A 20,652-nucleotide genomic window follows, 5' to 3' on the forward strand; every position below is an offset into this window, starting at 1 on the left:
TTATTTTATTTTATTTTATTTTATTTTATTTTATTTTATTTTATTTTTTTTGTTTTGTTTTGTTTTGTTTTGTTTTGTTTTGTTTTATTTTATTTTATTTTATTTTATTTTATTTTATTTTTTAATTTAATTTTATTTTATTTTGTTAAAACTTTACTTTTACTGCAGCGAGTGGTAAAAAGATTTACGGTGGGAAAAATATCATTAGAGTAAAATATTGTTCAAAATGCGAGGGTCATTCAAACATACACCGGATTTTTTTTAATGCAGCTTTATCGAGGATAGATAAATATGGGTCCAGCAATCGGGAGATAGCGTGTAGGTGAAAGGGTTAAGAGGGCTGCAGCGGTTCAACTGTACTTGTACAATTGGTTACTGGTCCAACCAATTGCTATTTTTCCTAAGGGGATTAGGAAGCTTCCTATCTGGCGAAGAAAGTATATTCTGTTGAAGTAAAGTATTAGGATGTCCGAAAAGTTTCTTTCGTTTTATTAGTAATTAAAATATACACAATATTGTATGTTTTATGTTACATTACTGAACTGTGTACGATTCATTTCGCTTCATTACTGTTACAGCATCAATGTCTAAGAAATTATTGGGTTGTCCGGAAAGTCCATGCCGATTTTTGATAGGTGATGCAGGTCTGTATATGTCGAAATGGCTGGTAGCAAATAACATATATATATGTGTACATCCCTTTAAAGGTGGAAAAAAGGTTGTGGAACAAAATGGCACCTATGTAATTCAATAAATATATATTACAATTCAAATGTGCCTTTGAAGTTTTCTTAAAAATTGCCACGAACTTTCTCGACAACCTAATAGATCGTCTATTTATATAAACACTGCCACAGAAAATAATCGAATGCAACTCACGAAAGAAACTTTTCGGACAACCTAATACGTAGAAATAAAAGCACTCCATTTGTATTTATATCTATCACCAATAAAATTGAGTACAAAAATTCCTGTTTATATTTGCACGGCCCACGTATATAATCTTTCTTCTCGAGAACATGAAATTATTCGATTGTCTGTACAGTACCTTCCACGGTTAGTATGGATAAATAAGACTCTACCGGAATTATAAAAACGATGAATAAAAGATTCGAAGTCGGTTCCCAGTCTAGCAATCCTGTCATCCAACATCGCCAAGCATTCTGAATACAAGAATGCAGTCGAAGAATGTGGTACTAAAAGTAGACTGACGAAGAAAAACATGATTCGAGTGGCGTAAAAGCTCGAGTGTCGTCCCTGACACAGCTCTGCTCCAGCAGGGATGCAAACTGACCTCTACAAAAGTATGCTTCGGCGAACCTCGACCCAGTTCAAACTCGTTATGGCGGCGTTCAGGAGTAGAAAGGGCGACTTCTGCATCCCGGCTCCCGTCTTTCAATAATAACTTCTGATTGGTGCGTTAACGGAGGTCCGGGATGCCTTGGAACCATCACGAAATGATGATCACATACCGATCGTGTATTCGGAATAACTGACAGAGTTCTCAAAGACTTGTGTGTGAAATAAATTGAAAAACTTACCAAATGCACTCTAAAACGTACGTAAAACGTTCTCAAAGTTAAAAAAGCATTAAATAAATTCTCCTCTCTAAGCAGAATATCCTAACGTGGTTCTCTTGGGCAACAAGTTTGTTGCAAGAACCTTTTAGTTCTCGCAAGAAGAAATCTCGGGATTGTAATCGAAAAAGCGACAAATATTTTATGTTAAACATTAACGAATTCGAAAGTCACATTCGATGGTCCAGCTGATCGGTTGCTGTTCGTCTTGGTAGGAGATCGGTCTATTTTTACCATAATTGTGACCCCGACGAGCCCGGGTTGTCGTTGCGGCCAAAGTACGTAGAATAATTTTCGATAGAGCAACGCGTTTATTGTCAGCAAAATATGGTATTATAATTCTAGACGGGACACGCGTTAAAGATGTCGGGATTCGTCCGTAAGCCGGTCTGGGACCAGAAACTGGTCCCTACAAGGACAACGAGGTAAGGGGGACGTACGATTCGCTACAGGTCGTTTCGTCGACTGCTTTTCAGCAGGGCCCGTTACTTTTTACGCTAGCACTTAAAAGCACGCATGCAACTTGCCCTCCAGTCGAGCCTTTTATGCGGAAAGTGTCAGTGACCCGACCGACCATTAACCCGTTCGCTTGGCCACTTCCGGTGCTTTATGCGCTGCCGCGAGTTTCGTTTATTCCCGGGAATCGAGATTTTCGGTAATCGATCGCAATATCGACCATCTTGCGTTTCACGATGAACCGTTTTGTCCGCATTTGCGAAAATTGTCGACGATAATATCGTTGTGTCCGAGTCGAGGATGCGTTTGCATTTGAAAATGACAAGTCTCAATTTGTTGGATGCGTTTAATTGTTCAAAATTCATTTGTATTTCTATCGTTGACGTTATATTACATCAACTCAATTGTAATATTATTAAGTACCTTACACCGTTATGGATAATACGAAATTAAGATCAATTGACTGGTGATGTAGAATTACGTAAGTAGTTTTTTTTTTAAAGCGGAATTATTAGTTTTTTTACGTACTCTCTAATAGACCGTTTCAAGGCGAATATAATATATTTTATTTCTGGTAATCAGCCAGATTTCGCAGACGGAACGATCGAAATTTACCAAGCACCATTGCGGCGTCTCGAGAACTCTAAATTCAATATTCGAACGGTGTTTGAACGAAACTGGGCTATCGCGGCACTCGAACTGCTAAAACGGGTTTTACGACCAGCTTCTGGCCACCTTCGTTGCCTCTCTTCGCTTCTTTTTCGATGTTCCTTGCTAGATCCGAACTTTAACACTACACCACTAGAACTATTAACAACATCATTCATTTAACTTCTTTGAGATTTGTCAATGATCATTTGACACTTACACAGGTACACGTGTACACGTATCAAATCGTCACCACTAAAGCTTTAATAACCTTCGATCGAGCGTTTAACACTGCTCTACATTCAAGACTATAAGTTCAGCATTTTTACAGATATCTCTTTCAAATTTTCACCCAATATTCTTAATATATATATATCTATATATTAGGTTGTCCCGAAAGTTTCTTTCGCTTGTTGCACTCAATTATTTTGCGTGGCAGTGTTTATATAAATAGACAATCTAATTTCATTCATATCGATGTTGTAACAGTAATGGAGCGAAATGAATCGCGCACAATTCAGTAATGTCACATAAAACATAAAATATTGTGCATGTACTTGTTAATAAAGCGAAAGAAACTTTTGGGACCAGCCTAAATATTTTAAGTATATCTTTCGGGAGATGCAACGATACTTTTTTCAGTTTAACTCGTCGCGAAATAAAAAACCGTTAACGTTGCTGCTTCGTCGAAATACAAGCCCTTTATTTTCTTGGGAAACGTTGTAGGTCGGTCTTCCCAAGGAATCGGTGACGATCGTCTGCAAAATGTTACGACGATGATCTTTCCCAGTACCGTTGGTAGCTTTACTTTCCCGTAAATCTTTCACTGGCCAAACAGCCTCGAATCTTTTCGCCTGGACACCTGCCAGAAACCATTAAAACGATTCTTCTACTTGGCGATACCGTAAGTTTTAAGTACTTTTTCTGATCCGCGCGTCAGAGTATATCTCCAGAAGTGAATGGACGCATTCAGGACAATGTACACGGTGTTCGTTCCACTGTCTTTGGTACCTGTTCACCTTCGTTCGAACAGGATGCCGTGAATTTGCAAGCGCGTTTCGCAGGTGTGATCGGCTAGCCTCTGATCATGCAGTACCTCTATACAGTAGCGAGCAAGAATTTAAAACGACGAGTTTCGTTTATATTATACCGATTTCCTGTTCTTTAATTATCAAGAGAATTTAGGAAATCTTTTAGTCCAAAACATTGAGTACATTTTTGGGTACATTTTTGGGTACATTTTTAGCTACATTTTTAATATAGAATAAGAATAATATTACACGCGGGTGAAACCGCTAGCTAGTATTCTATAAATGTCCGTGGCATCTACAAAAACTGAATTCAGTACGAATAATGAAATTCGCAAGTCGCTGTTACGTAAACGATTATATCACGTCAGGTTCGTCACGGCGCGCAACGAACCAACTGGTCCGCGAACTTCAGTGATTTCATTCGCTGACAAAAGGCACGATTTTGCAATCGGGACGTGTCAAAATGTGCACGCGTTGCTCCTGATATAATCGTGGTTGCTTAACGTGAGAAAAAATACGGTCAGAATTGCGTAAAAAACGAGCCACCCCGTAAATCCGATGCTATCTTACTTTGGCAAGTGCGAAACGCCAGGTTTGGTAGAACCTCTTTTTTATTCGATTTGCAATTAAACCTTTCACATGCCAAATCGATTAACACAACTTTCTAACTGTGCATGCTCAAAATAAATTTGCTCGACCATAAAAAAAGTCTTTTTGGCCTGTGAGTAACACATAACTAATCCTCGTTTATTTCAGACGCCAAATCTACCGACAAAGCTACCATACTTTGCTATCATCGAATTACATGTAAAAATAATTCAAAATATTCGTATTTATTTAAACAATCACCAGCCTTATCGAAACATTCGAGGTTCTTCTTTCGCATAATTAATTTTTACTCAAGAGTATACATACATGTGCATTCTAAAACTAAATAAACGAACATCATTGAGCGCGAAATGTCTTAATAACGAAAAGATTCTTAACGTATAATTTGCGAATAGAATCGAATCGAGCATTGTCACACTCAACTATACCTACCAACTGCACCGTTCGTTAGAGTCACTTGTAGACATCTTTCGGTTCTCTGATTCCCGTTTATCCAATCAATCTCTTCAGCTGCTTTAGCGCGTCAAAAGCGACGATACAAGCGTAATTTGACAGCGTTTTCTCGAGTGGCGCGAACCTTCGAATAATTAATCCGTTATTTCCACTCGTTCTCCGCGTATATCATGTCGAGACTTGCGTATAAGTCATTATACAATACCGTTACATATACGCCGCGCTGCGTGGGAACGTGATTTAACATCGGACACTTTTGCGTGCATGTTCCACGATAAGGCCCATTTTTCTCATGACCAAGACAATGATCGGAGGTCGACAAAATCAGGAGCAACCTCTCGAGAGATTTCAGAGCAGATTAAGCAACAGATTTCTCTACGTTACAGTTTAGTATTTACTTATATTTAGTTATATTTAGTTTTTGTATCTACATGAGCTAACTTATTCCCTAGATATACATATAATTAACACGTTGCTTGCCACACTGATTCACATGGAAATGTGTACAAAACTAAAATTTTCTCTCGAGACTATTAGCAATTATAGAATCTATCATTTGTCGTATTACCAATTTTTATATCCCTGTACAAATTTACGAATTCTATCTAGATTCGTTTTCATTAACACTCGGTCCTTAAAATTAATTAATCAACGTTTAGAAAAATTACACGACGTGACTATCTTCGTTCTTCGTGTTATCGTACCTATTACAGGTTCGCTATTTGAATAACTCATTATTTTCTATCCAAAATTGCGATTAACCCCTTAACCTACAACTACGAGCCTAGCCCCTAGTATATGTATATACGACGATCAGACCAAAAGCGAGTGGCTCGAAGGCTGCGCAAGCCTGGTTAACCTACGATTTACATTCCAACAGCTCTAACCCAAAACGTAAACAAGATCGCCCAGCCTTCGAGGCATTCCACGGTTCGGCAAATCGGGCCCAAGTTGCACAAATCGCGCACGACTTGCGAAACCTAAGTACACGCGTAAGATACAGCTAGTTTAAGTTGTATACATACAGATCATACAACCATCCTTTGCCGATACATCTGTCCGGCACCGCATCTCTCTTGTTTCGAATTTCATATGTACCCATTCGAGAACTTTCGTGCCGTAGGCTGCAGCCTAGAAACGTCGAAACGCGATCACGGTATTCGCAGTGAAATTACTACGGGTTCACCGGAGAAGAACGTGGACTCTATACGGACACGTATCGCCGATACTCGCGAGGTTTCGATCACCGCGCGGCTGTATCGTTGCGCGTAGGATTCAGTTGCACCAGGCACCGAAGCGATTGTGTGAATTTATTACCGATCCAAGTAGAAAGGGAAACGGTAGAGACGGGCGAGAGACTGTTCGAGGAACCTTTTGGTTCGCTAGTCCCCTTTTCCTTCGCGTTTCTCGAGGATTCGCTTTCGTTTCACGACGTAGCACCGACGAGACACACACGGCGCGCGCGTGTCGTTGTTCGCGAACACTTTCACGGTGGCTTTTCGCGATCTCTTCGTGGGATCCCCGTGACTCAAGATAGCCAGAGAAAAGAAGGGATCGTTCGCGTTGCTCACGACTACGAGTACGCGCCGTTTGCGTTCGCTAAATAGATATTAGTTTCGATTGCCTCACAGGCGCGAAGTATTCCTTTCGACGCGCAGGAATCTTTTTACGGGATCTATAGGAGAAAATTAGAGTAAACGCAAGAAGATGTAGCAGATGAATTCTATAGGTATTTGCTGTAACGTTATATTCTTTTCAAATATACCTAGCAGCCGAAGGATTGTCGGCTTTGTTTGTTGGCTTTTCTTGGTGTCAATTTTCCTGGTTGTCAATTTCGGGACGTATTTGACTCTCTGTTCGACTTACTCTTCTCGGGTCATTCGATTTTCCACACGGTAAGCTTCTTTGGAGAAAGTCTGATATCCTTGTGCCGCACCTTCATCTGCAGGTGACTCGAGGAGCGCTGTCGAAGACTCTTCCACTCTGTACATTGTCCTACACCGACTGAAATAATGTTAGGTACGCCTTACTTTTCCGACATAAAAGAACGCGTCGCTTAATACTCTTTATTTCGTTCATTCTAATCGATGGTCTTTAAGACGAGCACAAGGAAATATAATTTAATCGAGTAGTGATTTATACCGACAGAACGTCTATTGTATTCTTTTCAACAAAATTTTAACAAAGTGAATGACGAAACACTTATCAGCAACATTACCGTGTATGAAAGTAAAATATGAACAGGTAAAAATAATGGATTGTAGACATAATATTGTACCGAACCACAAGATTGTATATATTTTTAAACTTATATTTTATATACAGTCTTAAACTTTTACTCTTTAGAATGGAATAAAGAATTTCTCCAGTAAATAGTTAAACAATTGATCGGTTATTACCAAAAGAAATCCATTGTTTCGTCTTCTTTTGTGAACTACTGCATCTTTTATGCTGAAACACTTGACGGTAGTTTTTATAGACAATCATTCCTGCATAGTGTCACCCTCTCTTTCAGCAGGTACGGTTTCGCATCTCCCTAGTGACGCCACTGACTCGAGGAACATGGAAAAAGTCGGAGTAGCTGGCAAACGCGACCTTGGGTAACTCGTCTTGCGATAATCTTGACTCGCCCTCTTCAAGGCCGTACGGCCGAAGAGGTACTGAAGATATTCGTACACGAGGCGACGAGGTTTTTAGTCGACGGTTTTGAGTGCCGTCTGAGTACAGGAGGAAAGTCTGGAGATTTTATCGCTCGCCAAACCGTTTCGTTCCGTTTCGAATAACTACCTCGTACTAGAATAGGTCTCGAACGGTTTTCGAATGGTTCACGTTCTCTAAACACGTAGGGTTCATGTCCCTTGTAAAGAGTAGTCACTCATCAGTAGTAATATCTTTAGTTTCAACCGAGACCTAACCATTTGTCTTCAAAGCCACCCCGTTGCAAAATATACAACCCGGAATCGCATCATATTAAATAACTTATTAACTTTAATAACTCACTTTCGAATGCTCACTCGTTAAAGGGTTAACACGTTGACCGTCACGTCACCCATGTATGGGTGACAGGACGCTTCACTAGGAATTTAAAAAACTTATTCCGAAGATGAGGTGGTAACGAAAATAAATAAGATCCCTGAATTCTAACGAGGTTGTAACGATAAATACACTGACAAATCCTAGATTATGCGATCTTCAATTGTTTTCAAACGAAATTCTACAAATTTTCGCAGAAGTTAGCGCGACAGTCAAAGCGTCAATCGTCGGCAATGTTGTAACAGTTTCTCCCAACGTAACGCAATCGAAAGTAAAGACGCGAAATCGGCCCGAAGCCAAGCCGTTAAAATTTGTATCTCGGCCGTTCTTGTTGATTCGTGACGTGGACTTAATTATTTAACGGTTTTATCGGGGCGTTACTGATCGACGAACTGTAAAGTTTCGCTCGCACAAGTCTCTCGCAATCTTGTATCGTGTATCGCAACGTAGACACGTGCTGGGTATATCACCCAAGACTGAGAGCTTGCGTTTCGTGAGTGTACGCGATAGCGAACTGGGTCGTTGTATGTCATACAATTATGCGAGTAATAGTTGGATAAAACGCGAGGAGAAACGCAATCGTCTAACTGGTTTTAGATATCCATCGTAGAGTCAGCGCTAGGCAATGTGCAAAGAAAAGCATAAATTGCATCCTCTACTGACTTCCTGAGCGAATTCAGACTTGTATGAATTTTTCCTCGACAATGCTTAGCGATAAACCTGTCTCTAATAACAGGAAAAAAAATGGTTGTTTTTCTTTGGCTTAGAGAGCATACTTTAACTTTGTTATAATGACTTCTTACAAGAGTAGCAACATTTCTCTGTTAAAATCTGTGCATACTTGCGACTATTTAACACGTTGACTGCCAGACAAATATTCTTTAAAGTTTCTACTAAAATTAAATGTTATTTATACTATCGGAGACTGCATAATCAAACATTCATCGTCGTATTTATTCTTGTAATTTCATCAACATTCATGAATTTGATTTAAATTCATTATCGTTTTATGCTCGACATTCGGAATTAATTTCGTTAGTTCTTCAGTGGAAAGCACTGTCACCTACATGTGGGTGACATGGCGATCAACGTGTTAATTGGTCCGTCAAGAAAATGAGGACCAATTATTTTATAGGGAAAGTTATGATACAATATATACAAATATATACGTACATGATTGATATAATATCCGTATATCCATCTTTATCCACGCATCCGGTGCCGGATAAAATACCATTACTTTCTATGAATGTTTTTCTTTCTTATCGAAGAATCTTGGCAACCCGGGAAAAGGAATAAAATACAGTACGTTACCGTGAGTCTTGCAGACCGCGAAATTTATGCGGTTACGACAAAAAGTATACCCTAATGGGGTAGCGTAACTGGTTAATTAACAAAACGATCTAGTACTTTACTCCGGAACATTTTTTTTCCACTTTCATGCATCGCGTATCGTCGACGAGATGACCTAAGCGAGTTCAGAAACCCGTTCGTGATTCACGCTGTTTAGGTAAATTATCGAAGCTGCGAAACTCGAAAAATGGAAGGTGTATCCATTCGCGAGGAACATACCGAGGCAATTAAAATATTTCTGATTCGATCTTTGGCACGTAATACATTTTTATTTCGTTTTTTCTGGTACGATTCTTATTCGCATATTCCGCGTCTTGTATCGAAATCGCGTAAATAAAAAAAGAGTACCGCGTTAATGGGGGTTTAGGTGTATTTATTATGTAACGCCTTCGTAATAGGCGTTTATTAGCGATCTCTGTAAAACAAGGAAACATTCGTTAACGGAAACGGCATGAACGTTACGGGTGTGCAACTACGGTTCGTTGCGGTGTCATTAACCCCGAAGAAACTTCTGTTTCGTCTCTCGAAACGACTTGACGATAGCGATCTCTCCGGTCAAGTGTAGACGATCGGGATCAGAATTTCGCGACGTCTTTATTGCAGTTTTCTCCCCCGTTTCCTTGTTACTCTTCATTGAGTTTGAGTGTAGCGTTTTAAGCTCGTCACACGCATATCAGCCAATGATCCGGACACTTGCTTCTGTTCTGTAAAACACTGTTCAATTTTGTACGAAAGGTATTAGAAAGGTTTAGAACGTTTATGTCGATCGTAATTATTATTCTCTTTTTTCAGGTATCATAATAGGGTCAATTTTTATGTAGGACTTATATATTGTCCGGAATGTTCGTGGCAATTTCTAAGAAAAATTCAAAAACACGTTTGAATTTTAATATATATTTATCGAATTACGTAGGTGCTATTTTATTCCACAACCTTTCCACTTTTTAAGGGATGTATACATGTTATTTGTTTCCAACCACTTCGATATATTCAGACCTGTACCACCTACCAAAAATCGACATGGACTTTCCGAACAAACCCAATAACTAGTACGCAGAAATAAAATTCCTAGATAGAAGTGCAAAGTCTAACGGAACGCAGATCGAGTTCAGGGAGCTCTTCCTCATAATTTGGTAAATATTCATAACTGCGTAAATTTCGATGGACCCTTCTACTGTAAAAACGACGACACCGATACATCACTTATTATTCCTAAACAGAAATGTTAACCAATCGGATCCGTAACAACAAATTCTGTATTCTGATTTCAGGCAGTGAAACTCGAATCGGTGCACCAAGGAAGGACACGATATTTGGTCGTCGTGTCCTGCACGGGGAGACAAGATGCCGAGGAAAGTTGCCTCCTTGGTATCGATTGTCACGACAGGGCGACCGTTGGTCTCGTACTTCGAGTTTTGGCCGACACTGCCATTACTCTCGACGGCGATGGGTACGTTGTTAGTTTTCAATTTTTTTTTTTTTTTTTTTTTTTCGAAACTTGTGCTTCGAGATATCTCATTTGTAATACTACTCGTCACGCGTAAATTTCCTGACGTTGTCGCGTTAAGGTCGATTCAGACTATACGACACGAACCGGCAACGACACGACAAAACATTAAAACACGCGTTTTAATGGGGAACTATTCACACTATTCCCGTTGACGGAACGTTCGGGTCGGTGTCTGTTAAGTGTGAATAGTTCCATTAAAACGCGTATTTGAATGTTTTGTCGTGTCGGTGCCGGTACGTGTCGTTACCGGAACGTGACGCGGTCCGTGTCGTATAGTCTGAATCGATCTTTAGACCTCGTCGGCAAGAAAACACCCAACAAGGAGAGCGACGGAACATGGTTCAGTGGTCTTCGGACCTTTGGTGCAATAAGAATTTAGTTGCTTCCACGCGCCATGACGCTCCGTTCGGAACTACTATCGCAATAGTTATAATCATCTCGATGGTTTCCGTTCGCCTTAATTTTATTTAAATCAACGAGCACACTTGTATTCATTTTTATCGCGCCGGGGCCCTTGATCCCTCGCACAATTAGGCGTCCGGAACATCGACATTTCCAGCAGCTGCGGTCTCAAATTAACGCTTTACCAGGCGACCGTATCGTAAACTCGAGTTACAAAAGTTCGAACAGTTTTATTACTACAGGCAGGAAAACCGAGGCAGCCTTTGATTTGCTCGATAATCAACGCGGTTGCAACTTGTAAGTTCCGATTCTCATTTAACCGTGCGATTTCACGTTCGATTCCCGACATATATATTCGACTGATTTAAATTCCAGCCAGTTCCGCACTTTCTCCGCGAGCCAATGCTACCCTATTCCGCGCGGAATAAAAACGAAACTGGACAGATCGCTCGGGTCTCGGTCCGCAATTAATTCTATCTCTCCATGCGTAACAGAGTTTTCCCATCCCGCGAAGCGGACAAGGTAGCCTTTCGTTCGCGTCGACTCATTGGCAAAACACGCGACCCAGCCGAATCCGGCAATTAGGTGAATAAAACGCGGCTCGAAACGGTACATTGAGTCGCAGACCGAGAAACGCACCGGTTACCGCGGAAAGGTGAACGCGAAGGTCGGCGCCACTCTCTTTTACTCGGGCATACGGGCGTAGGGAAATGGAGCGCGTTGCTGTGCGCCACGTTAGAACAAGATACTTGACAGGTGAGCAACCAAGGTCTCGTTTGAAGGTCGTGCCAGTAGCTGCGAAGCCATCGAGTCGGGTCATGCCATGGCATGAACGCAGTTGACGCAAATTGGAGCAGTTTTAGGGGGTAAGGTCACTCCAGGTCCCCAAAAAATAGGCCAGGTTCGACATTATGGTTGCAATGGCAGAGCTAATGATCTTAACACTAAAACGCGCTAGAAAAAGGGTTGGAAGATGGTTTAGCGAAAACAACGTAAGATTTATAAAAAAAACTTTTATTAATGAAAAGTGGTCTCTAAGGAGTCCGAGCTAAGACCGACTTTGGCCACTCATATTAGGTTGTCCCAAAAGTTTCTTTCGTGGAGAATATAAATGTCAAGTTTTACTATATTCTATGCAGCTTTTAAACAATGATAGCATTCCAATTTTTTTAGTTAATATTCGAGGCATTCGGATAAAGTAAGTTTGAAAACAATCGATCAGTTAGCGTTTAAATTATCATTTCCACAGAGTAAACATAAATTGTAACTTAAATTTTATATTTATTTATTTATTTATTTATTTATTTTTTTTCAATATTATTAACTATTAGATATAGAATTCGATTAATTATGTTTTTAATGTCAGGGAATTTTAATTTAAATACTTATACAAATTTCAATGAATCTGGAATTTTTATTTTTAGTTTATGTATTTTTATTTAATTACGTAATTTTTTATGGATTTAATTTTTTTTCTATCATCTTTAAAAATAATCGCAAGTTATTTGATTTAATTATATCGAATCATTTGGAAGTTACAGTGCGCGCGCTCTTATTGGACGTACACACTGTTTGTTCCCTGAGAAAGCTGTCTCGCGGTATCGTAATGGATTTTTGTGGAAACGAGAATCGAATTTGCGCTTCTGGGTAACTCGTGACACTCGTCGTTCCTTTTGGTCAGCGGTTCTACGCGAATCGAGCTTTTACATAATGCGTAATTAACGGTTATACCAGATGTGCAGTATGTGTCGTAACGCCCTGTAAGCGGGGAGTTGCGTTACCGTTGCAATTCTAAGCCGGGAGTTTGCTCGGTCGTGTGACAACGATTCCCGCTTTGAACGGTGAAATCGCGAAACTAACTTTAACCCTATGGTCTACATTCTCCGCGATAAAACGTCCAAGTTTGCGGCAAAACAGTCCTCGTTCTCGGCGCTAGATAGCACCACCAAATTCTTTGTACCGATACTGCAGCTACACGTTGAAATCTTTATAATTACTTTATAGTTTATAATTTCCCTGTTACTTTTGATATTTTAATTCGATTCAAATAAAATGTTTAATTGCTACTCCTTACGTTCCGATGGAAAGTATAGGTTAATTATTTTTCGGAAATATTGGTTATCATTATTATTATTGTTATTATTATTAAGGAATAATGAAGGTTCTAAAGAACAATGCATCTTTCCTATAGAATGTAGTTTATAAGGAAATTTTACAAATATATTTTTCTCAAATCTTAACCATCGTTATGCTCGATTCGTAATGAAATTATGTTACTATGATTATGTTAACGCGATCAAAGTAGAAAAGTAATTTTAGCTAACTTGGAATTCAGAGGTTCCAGATAAGCCAGCTTCTAATTCTTGATCCCTTTTTTCGTTGCAGAGGTTTCAGCGTCAGTGTTTGCGGTCGACAGCACATCTTCAAGCCAGTATCGGTGCAAGCAATGTGGTAAGTCAAATTACCAAATGATACTTCTAGAAAATAGCGCAAGTTAAGAGAAGTCAGAAAATGGTGTTAACGAACCTGTTCAACTCGTTATTTTTGAATAACTTAATTTTATTGGTAAACTTTATTTAAATAAAGATGTAATCCAATAACTCGTACCTCCAGAAGAACGACAATGAAAATGAACGTTGCTATGTAGACGTAATTCTATTTAAACAAATTCTCCGATAATCTTGAGCAGACTCTCTCGATACGCAAATTCCAGGTATGTGAAAGTTTAGGTGTATCGTACATCGATTTATGAACATGGTTTTACGAGGAAAGGATAACGGTTTGGTACTTTTCATCCGTTCGGCATTCATTCACTCTCTATAATATTAAAGAAACGCCATGGTATTAATACAAAAAATGCATATCTTTCTACATTAAAAGTTGCGATCATCAGTTGCAATTCGTGAATTAATCAATAAGTAAATCGGACGGACAAGCGTGCGTGTGAGAACAAGCTAATAAAAGAATTAAAATAAAAAATTTGCTGTCAACAGTGAAATACAGCGGAAACAAATTTGTTCCCATGTATTTCAAGTGGAAAATTGTATTTTTTTCAACGAGCCAATCAGCTATCAGTTTTTCACTTAGCATTCAAAAGAAAAAGTATCGCTCTTGAATAACACGAATAAGCTAGCTGCGAACGTCTAGCAAAACGTCGGAGTATCCTACCCAAAGAACACGGCTCGCACCCGGAAGTCTCGGTTGGTATCAACCATGAACCGGGTCGTGAAAGCCTGAAATATTTTACGAGAATAACGTAATGGCGCAATAGTTATATACGAATATAACTATATGCGGAAGAAGTAGCTTCCAGTACAGAAAATACGTGTTCGCAGAGTGAAGTCGGCTGTCGCTTGGGACACAATGCTCAAAAGAAAAAAAAAAAAAAAAGAATCGAAGCGCAACCGAGATGCTATCGATGCGGAAGAGACTCGAGTTGAATGGAAGGAAAAATGAAGCGTGGGCCGTGGCTTAATTGGTCGGCATCGCAATTGTCTTCTACGCAACCGGACAATGAGGAACTTTCTTGCCTGCTCCTTTTCCGCTCGCGGATTTTTCCGCACGAACGAAAATGCATCCCGATCTTCTCATACAAATCGCCTTCTTGCGATTATGTTTGACGTTGGTCTTTTTCTTTCCGTCTATCGCGTCTAACAAATAAGCGCGTTTACTTTTAACACGTTGACTGCCCGACCGATACTCGCGAACATTTCTACTGTGATTAAACTTGCGATTAAACCATGTTTATAGATCGTTAGAAACTGCATGATCGAACATTTATTGTGGTACTTGTGTTTGTAACTTCGTCCAAATTCAAATGTTTCATTCGAATTCATTTTCTTTGACATTTAAATTTCAAAGTTACGGGGCGACGTGGCGATCGACGTGTTAGAAACTTTCACCGGCTCGGTTCTTGACATTTTTCGACCAAAGTTATTCTAATTCTATTATTTACGAACGACGTATCGCGTCAGAGATTTCAGATCCACCGACCTAATACATTTGGTTTCTGTTTTATAACTTACGTAGCCTTGGAACTATACGCCACGTGTGATTGCTCGCGTGTTGATTTTTACAAAAATCCATGGCCGGGTGTCTGCTCCAACGTAAACAGTGTCGGTTATTCGTAGACGAAAATGCGAAGCGATCAATCAGTCGTTGAAATAGCCCCGCACTGTAACGTTTGTCTCGAAAAATCGCGGACCGCTTCGACGCCAGATGCGATCGATCCTTTTCGCGTTGTTAACCGCGGCGTTTGGAGAGGTTGATCGATTCTTGCGACACGCATGTCGAGTTCCATTGTTGAAAAAGACACGGCGCGTATCGTTACGGTACCGAGAATTCCGTCGGTCTGTCGTCGTTGACGTTGTCGTCGTCCTATTTTTGGAGAAGCCTCGGTCGAGCCGACCGTCAATGTGGTGGGGTTTGCTAGCGACCATGGGCCATCGCTCGCGCCATTTATGGGTGCGTCGCGACGCATGGTCACTTTGCCGAATTGTGCTATGCGACCCTGAAAACTCGCGTGCACCCTCGGAAAATTGCGTAACGGTGTTTTTTTTTTTTTTTTTTTTTTTTTGGTAGCGTGTCCTCTAAAAAAAGAATAACTCACGTAACCAATCGGATAATTTCAATGAGATGATACTTAAATATTGATACTTACTTTTGACGAATTTAATACGAATTTAATTTTTACTATATTTAAAGGTAAATTTATTTGACGAACCCTTTACTCTTTCGAATCCGTATAAACACTTTGCTAAGCAGCGAACGAATCGCTCTAGGATAAAAAATAAATCGCCACGAACTTATTTAGCCAACTCGATATACAGTCAGTGTAATAAGTATTCGTACAGGAACCATTTATTTTAAATGCGTTACCGTACGAATACTTTTTACACTGACTGTGGTACGGATGAATAAAAGTGAACAATTATTAGGCTGTCCCGAAAGTTTCTTTCGTTTTATTAATAATTAATATATACACAATATTGTGTGCTTTATGTTACGTTACTGAATCGTGTACGATTCGTTTCGCTTCATTGCTGTTACAGCATCAATGTCTAAGAAATTAGATCGTCTATTTATATAAACATTGGCACAGGAAATAATTGAATGCAACTCACGAAAGAAACTTTTCGGACAACCCAATATATAAATAAATCGGGCGTGTTCGTCGCATCGATTTATTGTAAGCTCGACGGTATATATTTTCTGAAATATTATTCGCCGAACAATCCTTAGTTAGGCTATTTTCGATTGGTTGTCCGTAGTCCGGTTTTTGTTCTCGCCGCGGCGTAAAAGATATCGAGTTTGCTGGTTTTCAGGTCGCCGCCAACAGGTTTGGGCGTGGTAAGCGTCCAACGCCAAGTATTCATCCTTTCCGAACGCGCGAAACGATCCAAACTCCCGGGTCTAATTAACTCTAAACGTAATGTCCTCGTCTTCATCTATCGAACTTATCAACGCGGAGTTAAACGCGCTTGAATGGGGGCAGGAAGAGCTCTCGGATTAACGGGGAATCAATGAACCTTCGCGAGCGAAACCGGTTTTCAACCGGATGACGAAGACGTTGACACAAAGTGACACCTCCGTCGGTGATAAGACCACCGATATTCGATGCCGAACGTTCCCTCGATCGCCAACCAGATTCTCGGGACGAGTTTCGCTGGTTATTTCTCACCGAGAACACGCGAAACTTTGCCAATTATCAGTTCGATGACCATTCCAACGTCCCGACGTAAGTTTCGTCAGACTGCTTTACAAACTTTACATCATTAGGTCATTCCCTCGGCGTTCAGCCGCTCGATCTCGTCTCTCGTTTTCACTTTTTGTTAGAGAAATCGCGGTGTCCCCTCTAGTACCACGCTGCACGCCGAATACTTTCGCGACGAGTACAAAAAACGTACCGCTTTCCCATTACGAGAAAAGCTGGAAATAAATATCCTACAACGACTTCCTAGTTAACTATATCACAGCAGTGTCGTGTATGAAACGGACCATAACACCCGATAGTCGCATTTCTTTCATTTGCTTTCATTTACAAACTTTTTGGAAGACACTCCTCTAAAGATAAGAAAACTTCCGCACTCGAGATTTATGGATAACATTAACTCGTTAGTCTTTTGGATTCCATGAAATGCTCTTTTAATTTTTATACTTCCGGTGAGATTCGATTTCACGACTTTCCGATACCTGCTTCCTCACTTATCCATGAACGTCTTCTTGTTAGTCTCTTGAATAGTTTCTTTTTGGAATTCAATTTCTTATATGCCGAATCTATACAGAGCGGGGCAGAAAGTTTAACCTCGTGATCCGTCGAAGAAAACTTCCGCACTCGAGATTTATGGATAGCATTAACTCGTTAGTCCTTTGGATTCCATGAAATGCTCTTTTAATTTGTATACTTCCGGTGAGATTCGATTTCACGACTTTCCGAAACCTGCTTCCTCGCTTACCCATGAACGTCTTCTTTGTTAGTCTCTCGAATAGTTTTTCCAATAGTTTTTCTTTTTAATTCAATTTCTTATATGCCGAATCTATACAGAGCACGGCAGAAAGTTTAACCTCGAGATCCGTCGAAGAAAATTTCATCAAGATCCGTGACATCAGGTCCCCTTGTTAGTCGCGAACCTGATAAGTGTGATTTCCGAGAGGATTGTTTTTATCGTGCCTTGGCCAGTGGGCGTGAACTCTGGCAACGGCTTTCCAAACTGGTTCTGCCTATTGCCGACAGACGTCAATGGATAACAACAGGTTGCATCCCGTCGCATTATCGGGATAATACAGAGCCGAGTCGGTGATAATAGCAGCTGGTGAAATCCATGCCGAACCGGCGTCGATTCACGCCCATAGAATGCGCGAATGCTCTCCTCCGTATTCAATTCTCGCGATCTTTTCCTTCCGTCGTGTATAACACGTCCAAGTATCATCCTGTCACGGCTAGTTAAAACCGCGATTCGAAAAAGCTAATAAAAATGTGAAACGCGTTGGCTCGCAATTAGTCGTTTTCCACGGTATGGGCAATCCTAAGTAGCGGCACAAGGATGTCGTCTAGATCGCTATCGACCGTAGTTAATGTTCCGACCAGACACTGTTAATGTCACTGGTTGTTCTCGCCGTAACACTCGGGCATGCTAAAGTATAATCGTTTTCATTCCTTTCGCTATTGTGACTACAACCGTAGAACAGGTTGGAGGATATACGGAATCGTACACACACGTACCTCGTTCTGCTTCGGAGAATGACCGTTGGTTAGGCGTATAGACGTGTTACCATTATCTAGATATATTCGCAGATCGTTATATCGGATGATCTAGGAAAATCTTTATTAGAGATGAATTTTTAATCTTTATTGTGCTTGAATTAGCGTCACATTTAACCCTTTGCACTCGAGAGGTGACACTCAGTTTTCTTTAGGTTTAATTTCTTTGGAACTCGAGGTGCCAATAAAATGATTGTCGTTGAGGCAAAGGTGACCTGATTCTCAAATCTCAAATTAGAGATCTCATTCGAGAAGTCAATATAATCTTAGCATTCGTGGCAATAGAATGCTAACAAGAAAGCATCTGCATGGTAATTAGCGACGAATTTGATTGGGTTTCTGGTGGTGTTCTACAGTAGTATATAGCACGCACCACCAGAAACCCAAACAAATTCGTCGCTAATTACCATGCAGTAGATGCGACTTAAAATAAATCCATATAAAAAGAAAAGAAAAAAAGAAAGCATCCCGAGTTGCTGCTAGATACCAGAAAAGAAAGGCCTCGAGTGCAAAGGGTTAATTTTGTTTCGATTCGTCGAACAACCAGTTCGTATTCCTCGTATCCAAAACCGTTTCGAAGAACGTGTGTTTTAAGGGAAAGTTTCTCGAGTCCGCTCACTGGATTCGACAGTTCCAAAGGTAAATGTCTAGGCTATTACGTTACCACCGAATGATCCAGTCAACGACGCTAAGACTGCTTTCCAATCTGAAATAACCTCAACGATAGGCTGGACCTATAACCTCGAAGCACACCTTCACTTTCGATAACCATGGTCGATCGTCTCATTATCATAAGACGCAAACACTGAATGGTCATTCGCCGTTGTAAACGGTTACCAATGACGGCAAAGTGGACACGATCGCTGGCAACTTTCACGGTTATTCTACGACGAGCTCGTACGTTTATTTCTGGCGAGATTGTTCTACTTTGTGGCGCACCCGTAAAGTCCAACGACGAGTCATCCCGGCTGCGAAATACGAATAACGAGTCTGGCAACAGAAGTCAGGCAAATCACCCTTGTTTCTTCGCGATAACCTGCTGAATTTGCTTTCTTCGCAGCGTTGTTCTTGAAACCTGTTACGACGTAATTCGTAGGAATTTATCAGCATCTGCGGGTTTTTACCGACCGCAAATGTTTCGACGTGTTAGTCATCCGTTGGTTGTTCTTTCCTGCATTCCCATAGCGGATCGGAATCCCAAAAAGTGGTTCGAAATTTAATAAAAGTTAGCCACTGCAAATTTCATTTTATCGTCAATATTAAGAAATTTATAAAAGACACCAATCGGGGTTCTGATTTTAGTCACTTTTCGCTATCACATTAGATAATGTTTAATCATCCGTTAAACACACGTCACGGATTAATTTCAAACCAAACGGCAACGCGTTTCTCATAATTTACTCATCGTCTTATATACCAACAATAAGTCCGCATCCCATATGCGTGTTTATAGAATGACTCATCGTTGGTACGAGAATTGCACAAACGAATAAGAACGATCACAGGTACATCGTCTGCGTCGTTGATCGATCACAGGTTCGTCACATGCTCGTCTGCTTCACAAACCGAGACTCTCCATTGTTTCTTAAACACTTACGTTGCTCGTCGACGAGTGTATCGTAACTATGATAATAATCCATCAGGTGTCGCGAATTAGACATTTTAACGATAAAACTGCCCAACTAATCAATGAGTCAATGTATTTCGAATTCCTCTTTAAAATTACTTATTCATCGATAAGGCATTCGTTGCTAATTTTTAACCGACTTCGAAAAGGAGGAGGTTACTCAATTCGACATATGTATACATATATATATATTTTAAATGTCTGTTCACTGATTACGCCGAGATGGCTTGACCAATCGGAATGAATCCTGTTGCATCTTGTAGAGTGCTTGGTCGATAATGCAAATTACTCTGCCAGTACTGTAGTGTGATCGGCCCATAATGCAGATTACTCGGCCGGTAATGCAGATTACTCTGCCGGTAATGTAAAACGTTCGGTCGGTAATGCAGATTACTCGGTCGGTAATTTAGATTACTCGGTCGATAATGTAGATTGCTCGGTCGGTAATGTAGAACGTTCGGTCGGTAATGCAGACTACTCGGTCGGTAATGCAGACTACTCGGTCGGTAATGTAGATTGCTCGGTCGGTAATGTAGATTGCTCGGTCGGTAATTTAGAACGTTCGGTCGGTAATGTAGACTGCTCGGTCGGTAATGTAGAACGTTCGGTCGGTAATGTAGAACGTTCGGTCGGTAATGTAGATTACTCGGTCGATAATTTAGATTACTCGGTCGGTAATTTAGATTGCTCGG

General features: G+C 40.3%; 1 protein-coding gene across 3 annotated transcripts in view; it reads left to right on the forward strand.

The window, feature by feature from the left end:
- The window catches only part of LOC128895716 (protein phosphatase Slingshot), a 56,736-nt gene that overhangs the window by 22,259 nt on the left and 13,825 nt on the right, over positions 1–20,652 (forward strand). For all 3 annotated transcript variants that reach the window (XM_054158555.1, XM_054158556.1, XM_054158557.1), the window contains 2 exons: positions 10,432–10,610; positions 13,458–13,523. In XM_054158555.1, coding sequence (XP_054014530.1) covers positions 10,432–10,610; positions 13,458–13,523 — 245 coding nt within the window. The remainder of the gene's footprint in view (positions 1–10,431; positions 10,611–13,457; positions 13,524–20,652) is intronic.

This window comes from Hylaeus anthracinus, unplaced genomic scaffold (genome assembly GCF_026225885.1).
Source record: "Hylaeus anthracinus isolate JK02 unplaced genomic scaffold, UHH_iyHylAnth1.0_haploid 5, whole genome shotgun sequence".
NCBI classification, from domain to species: domain Eukaryota; kingdom Metazoa; phylum Arthropoda; class Insecta; order Hymenoptera; family Colletidae; genus Hylaeus; species Hylaeus anthracinus.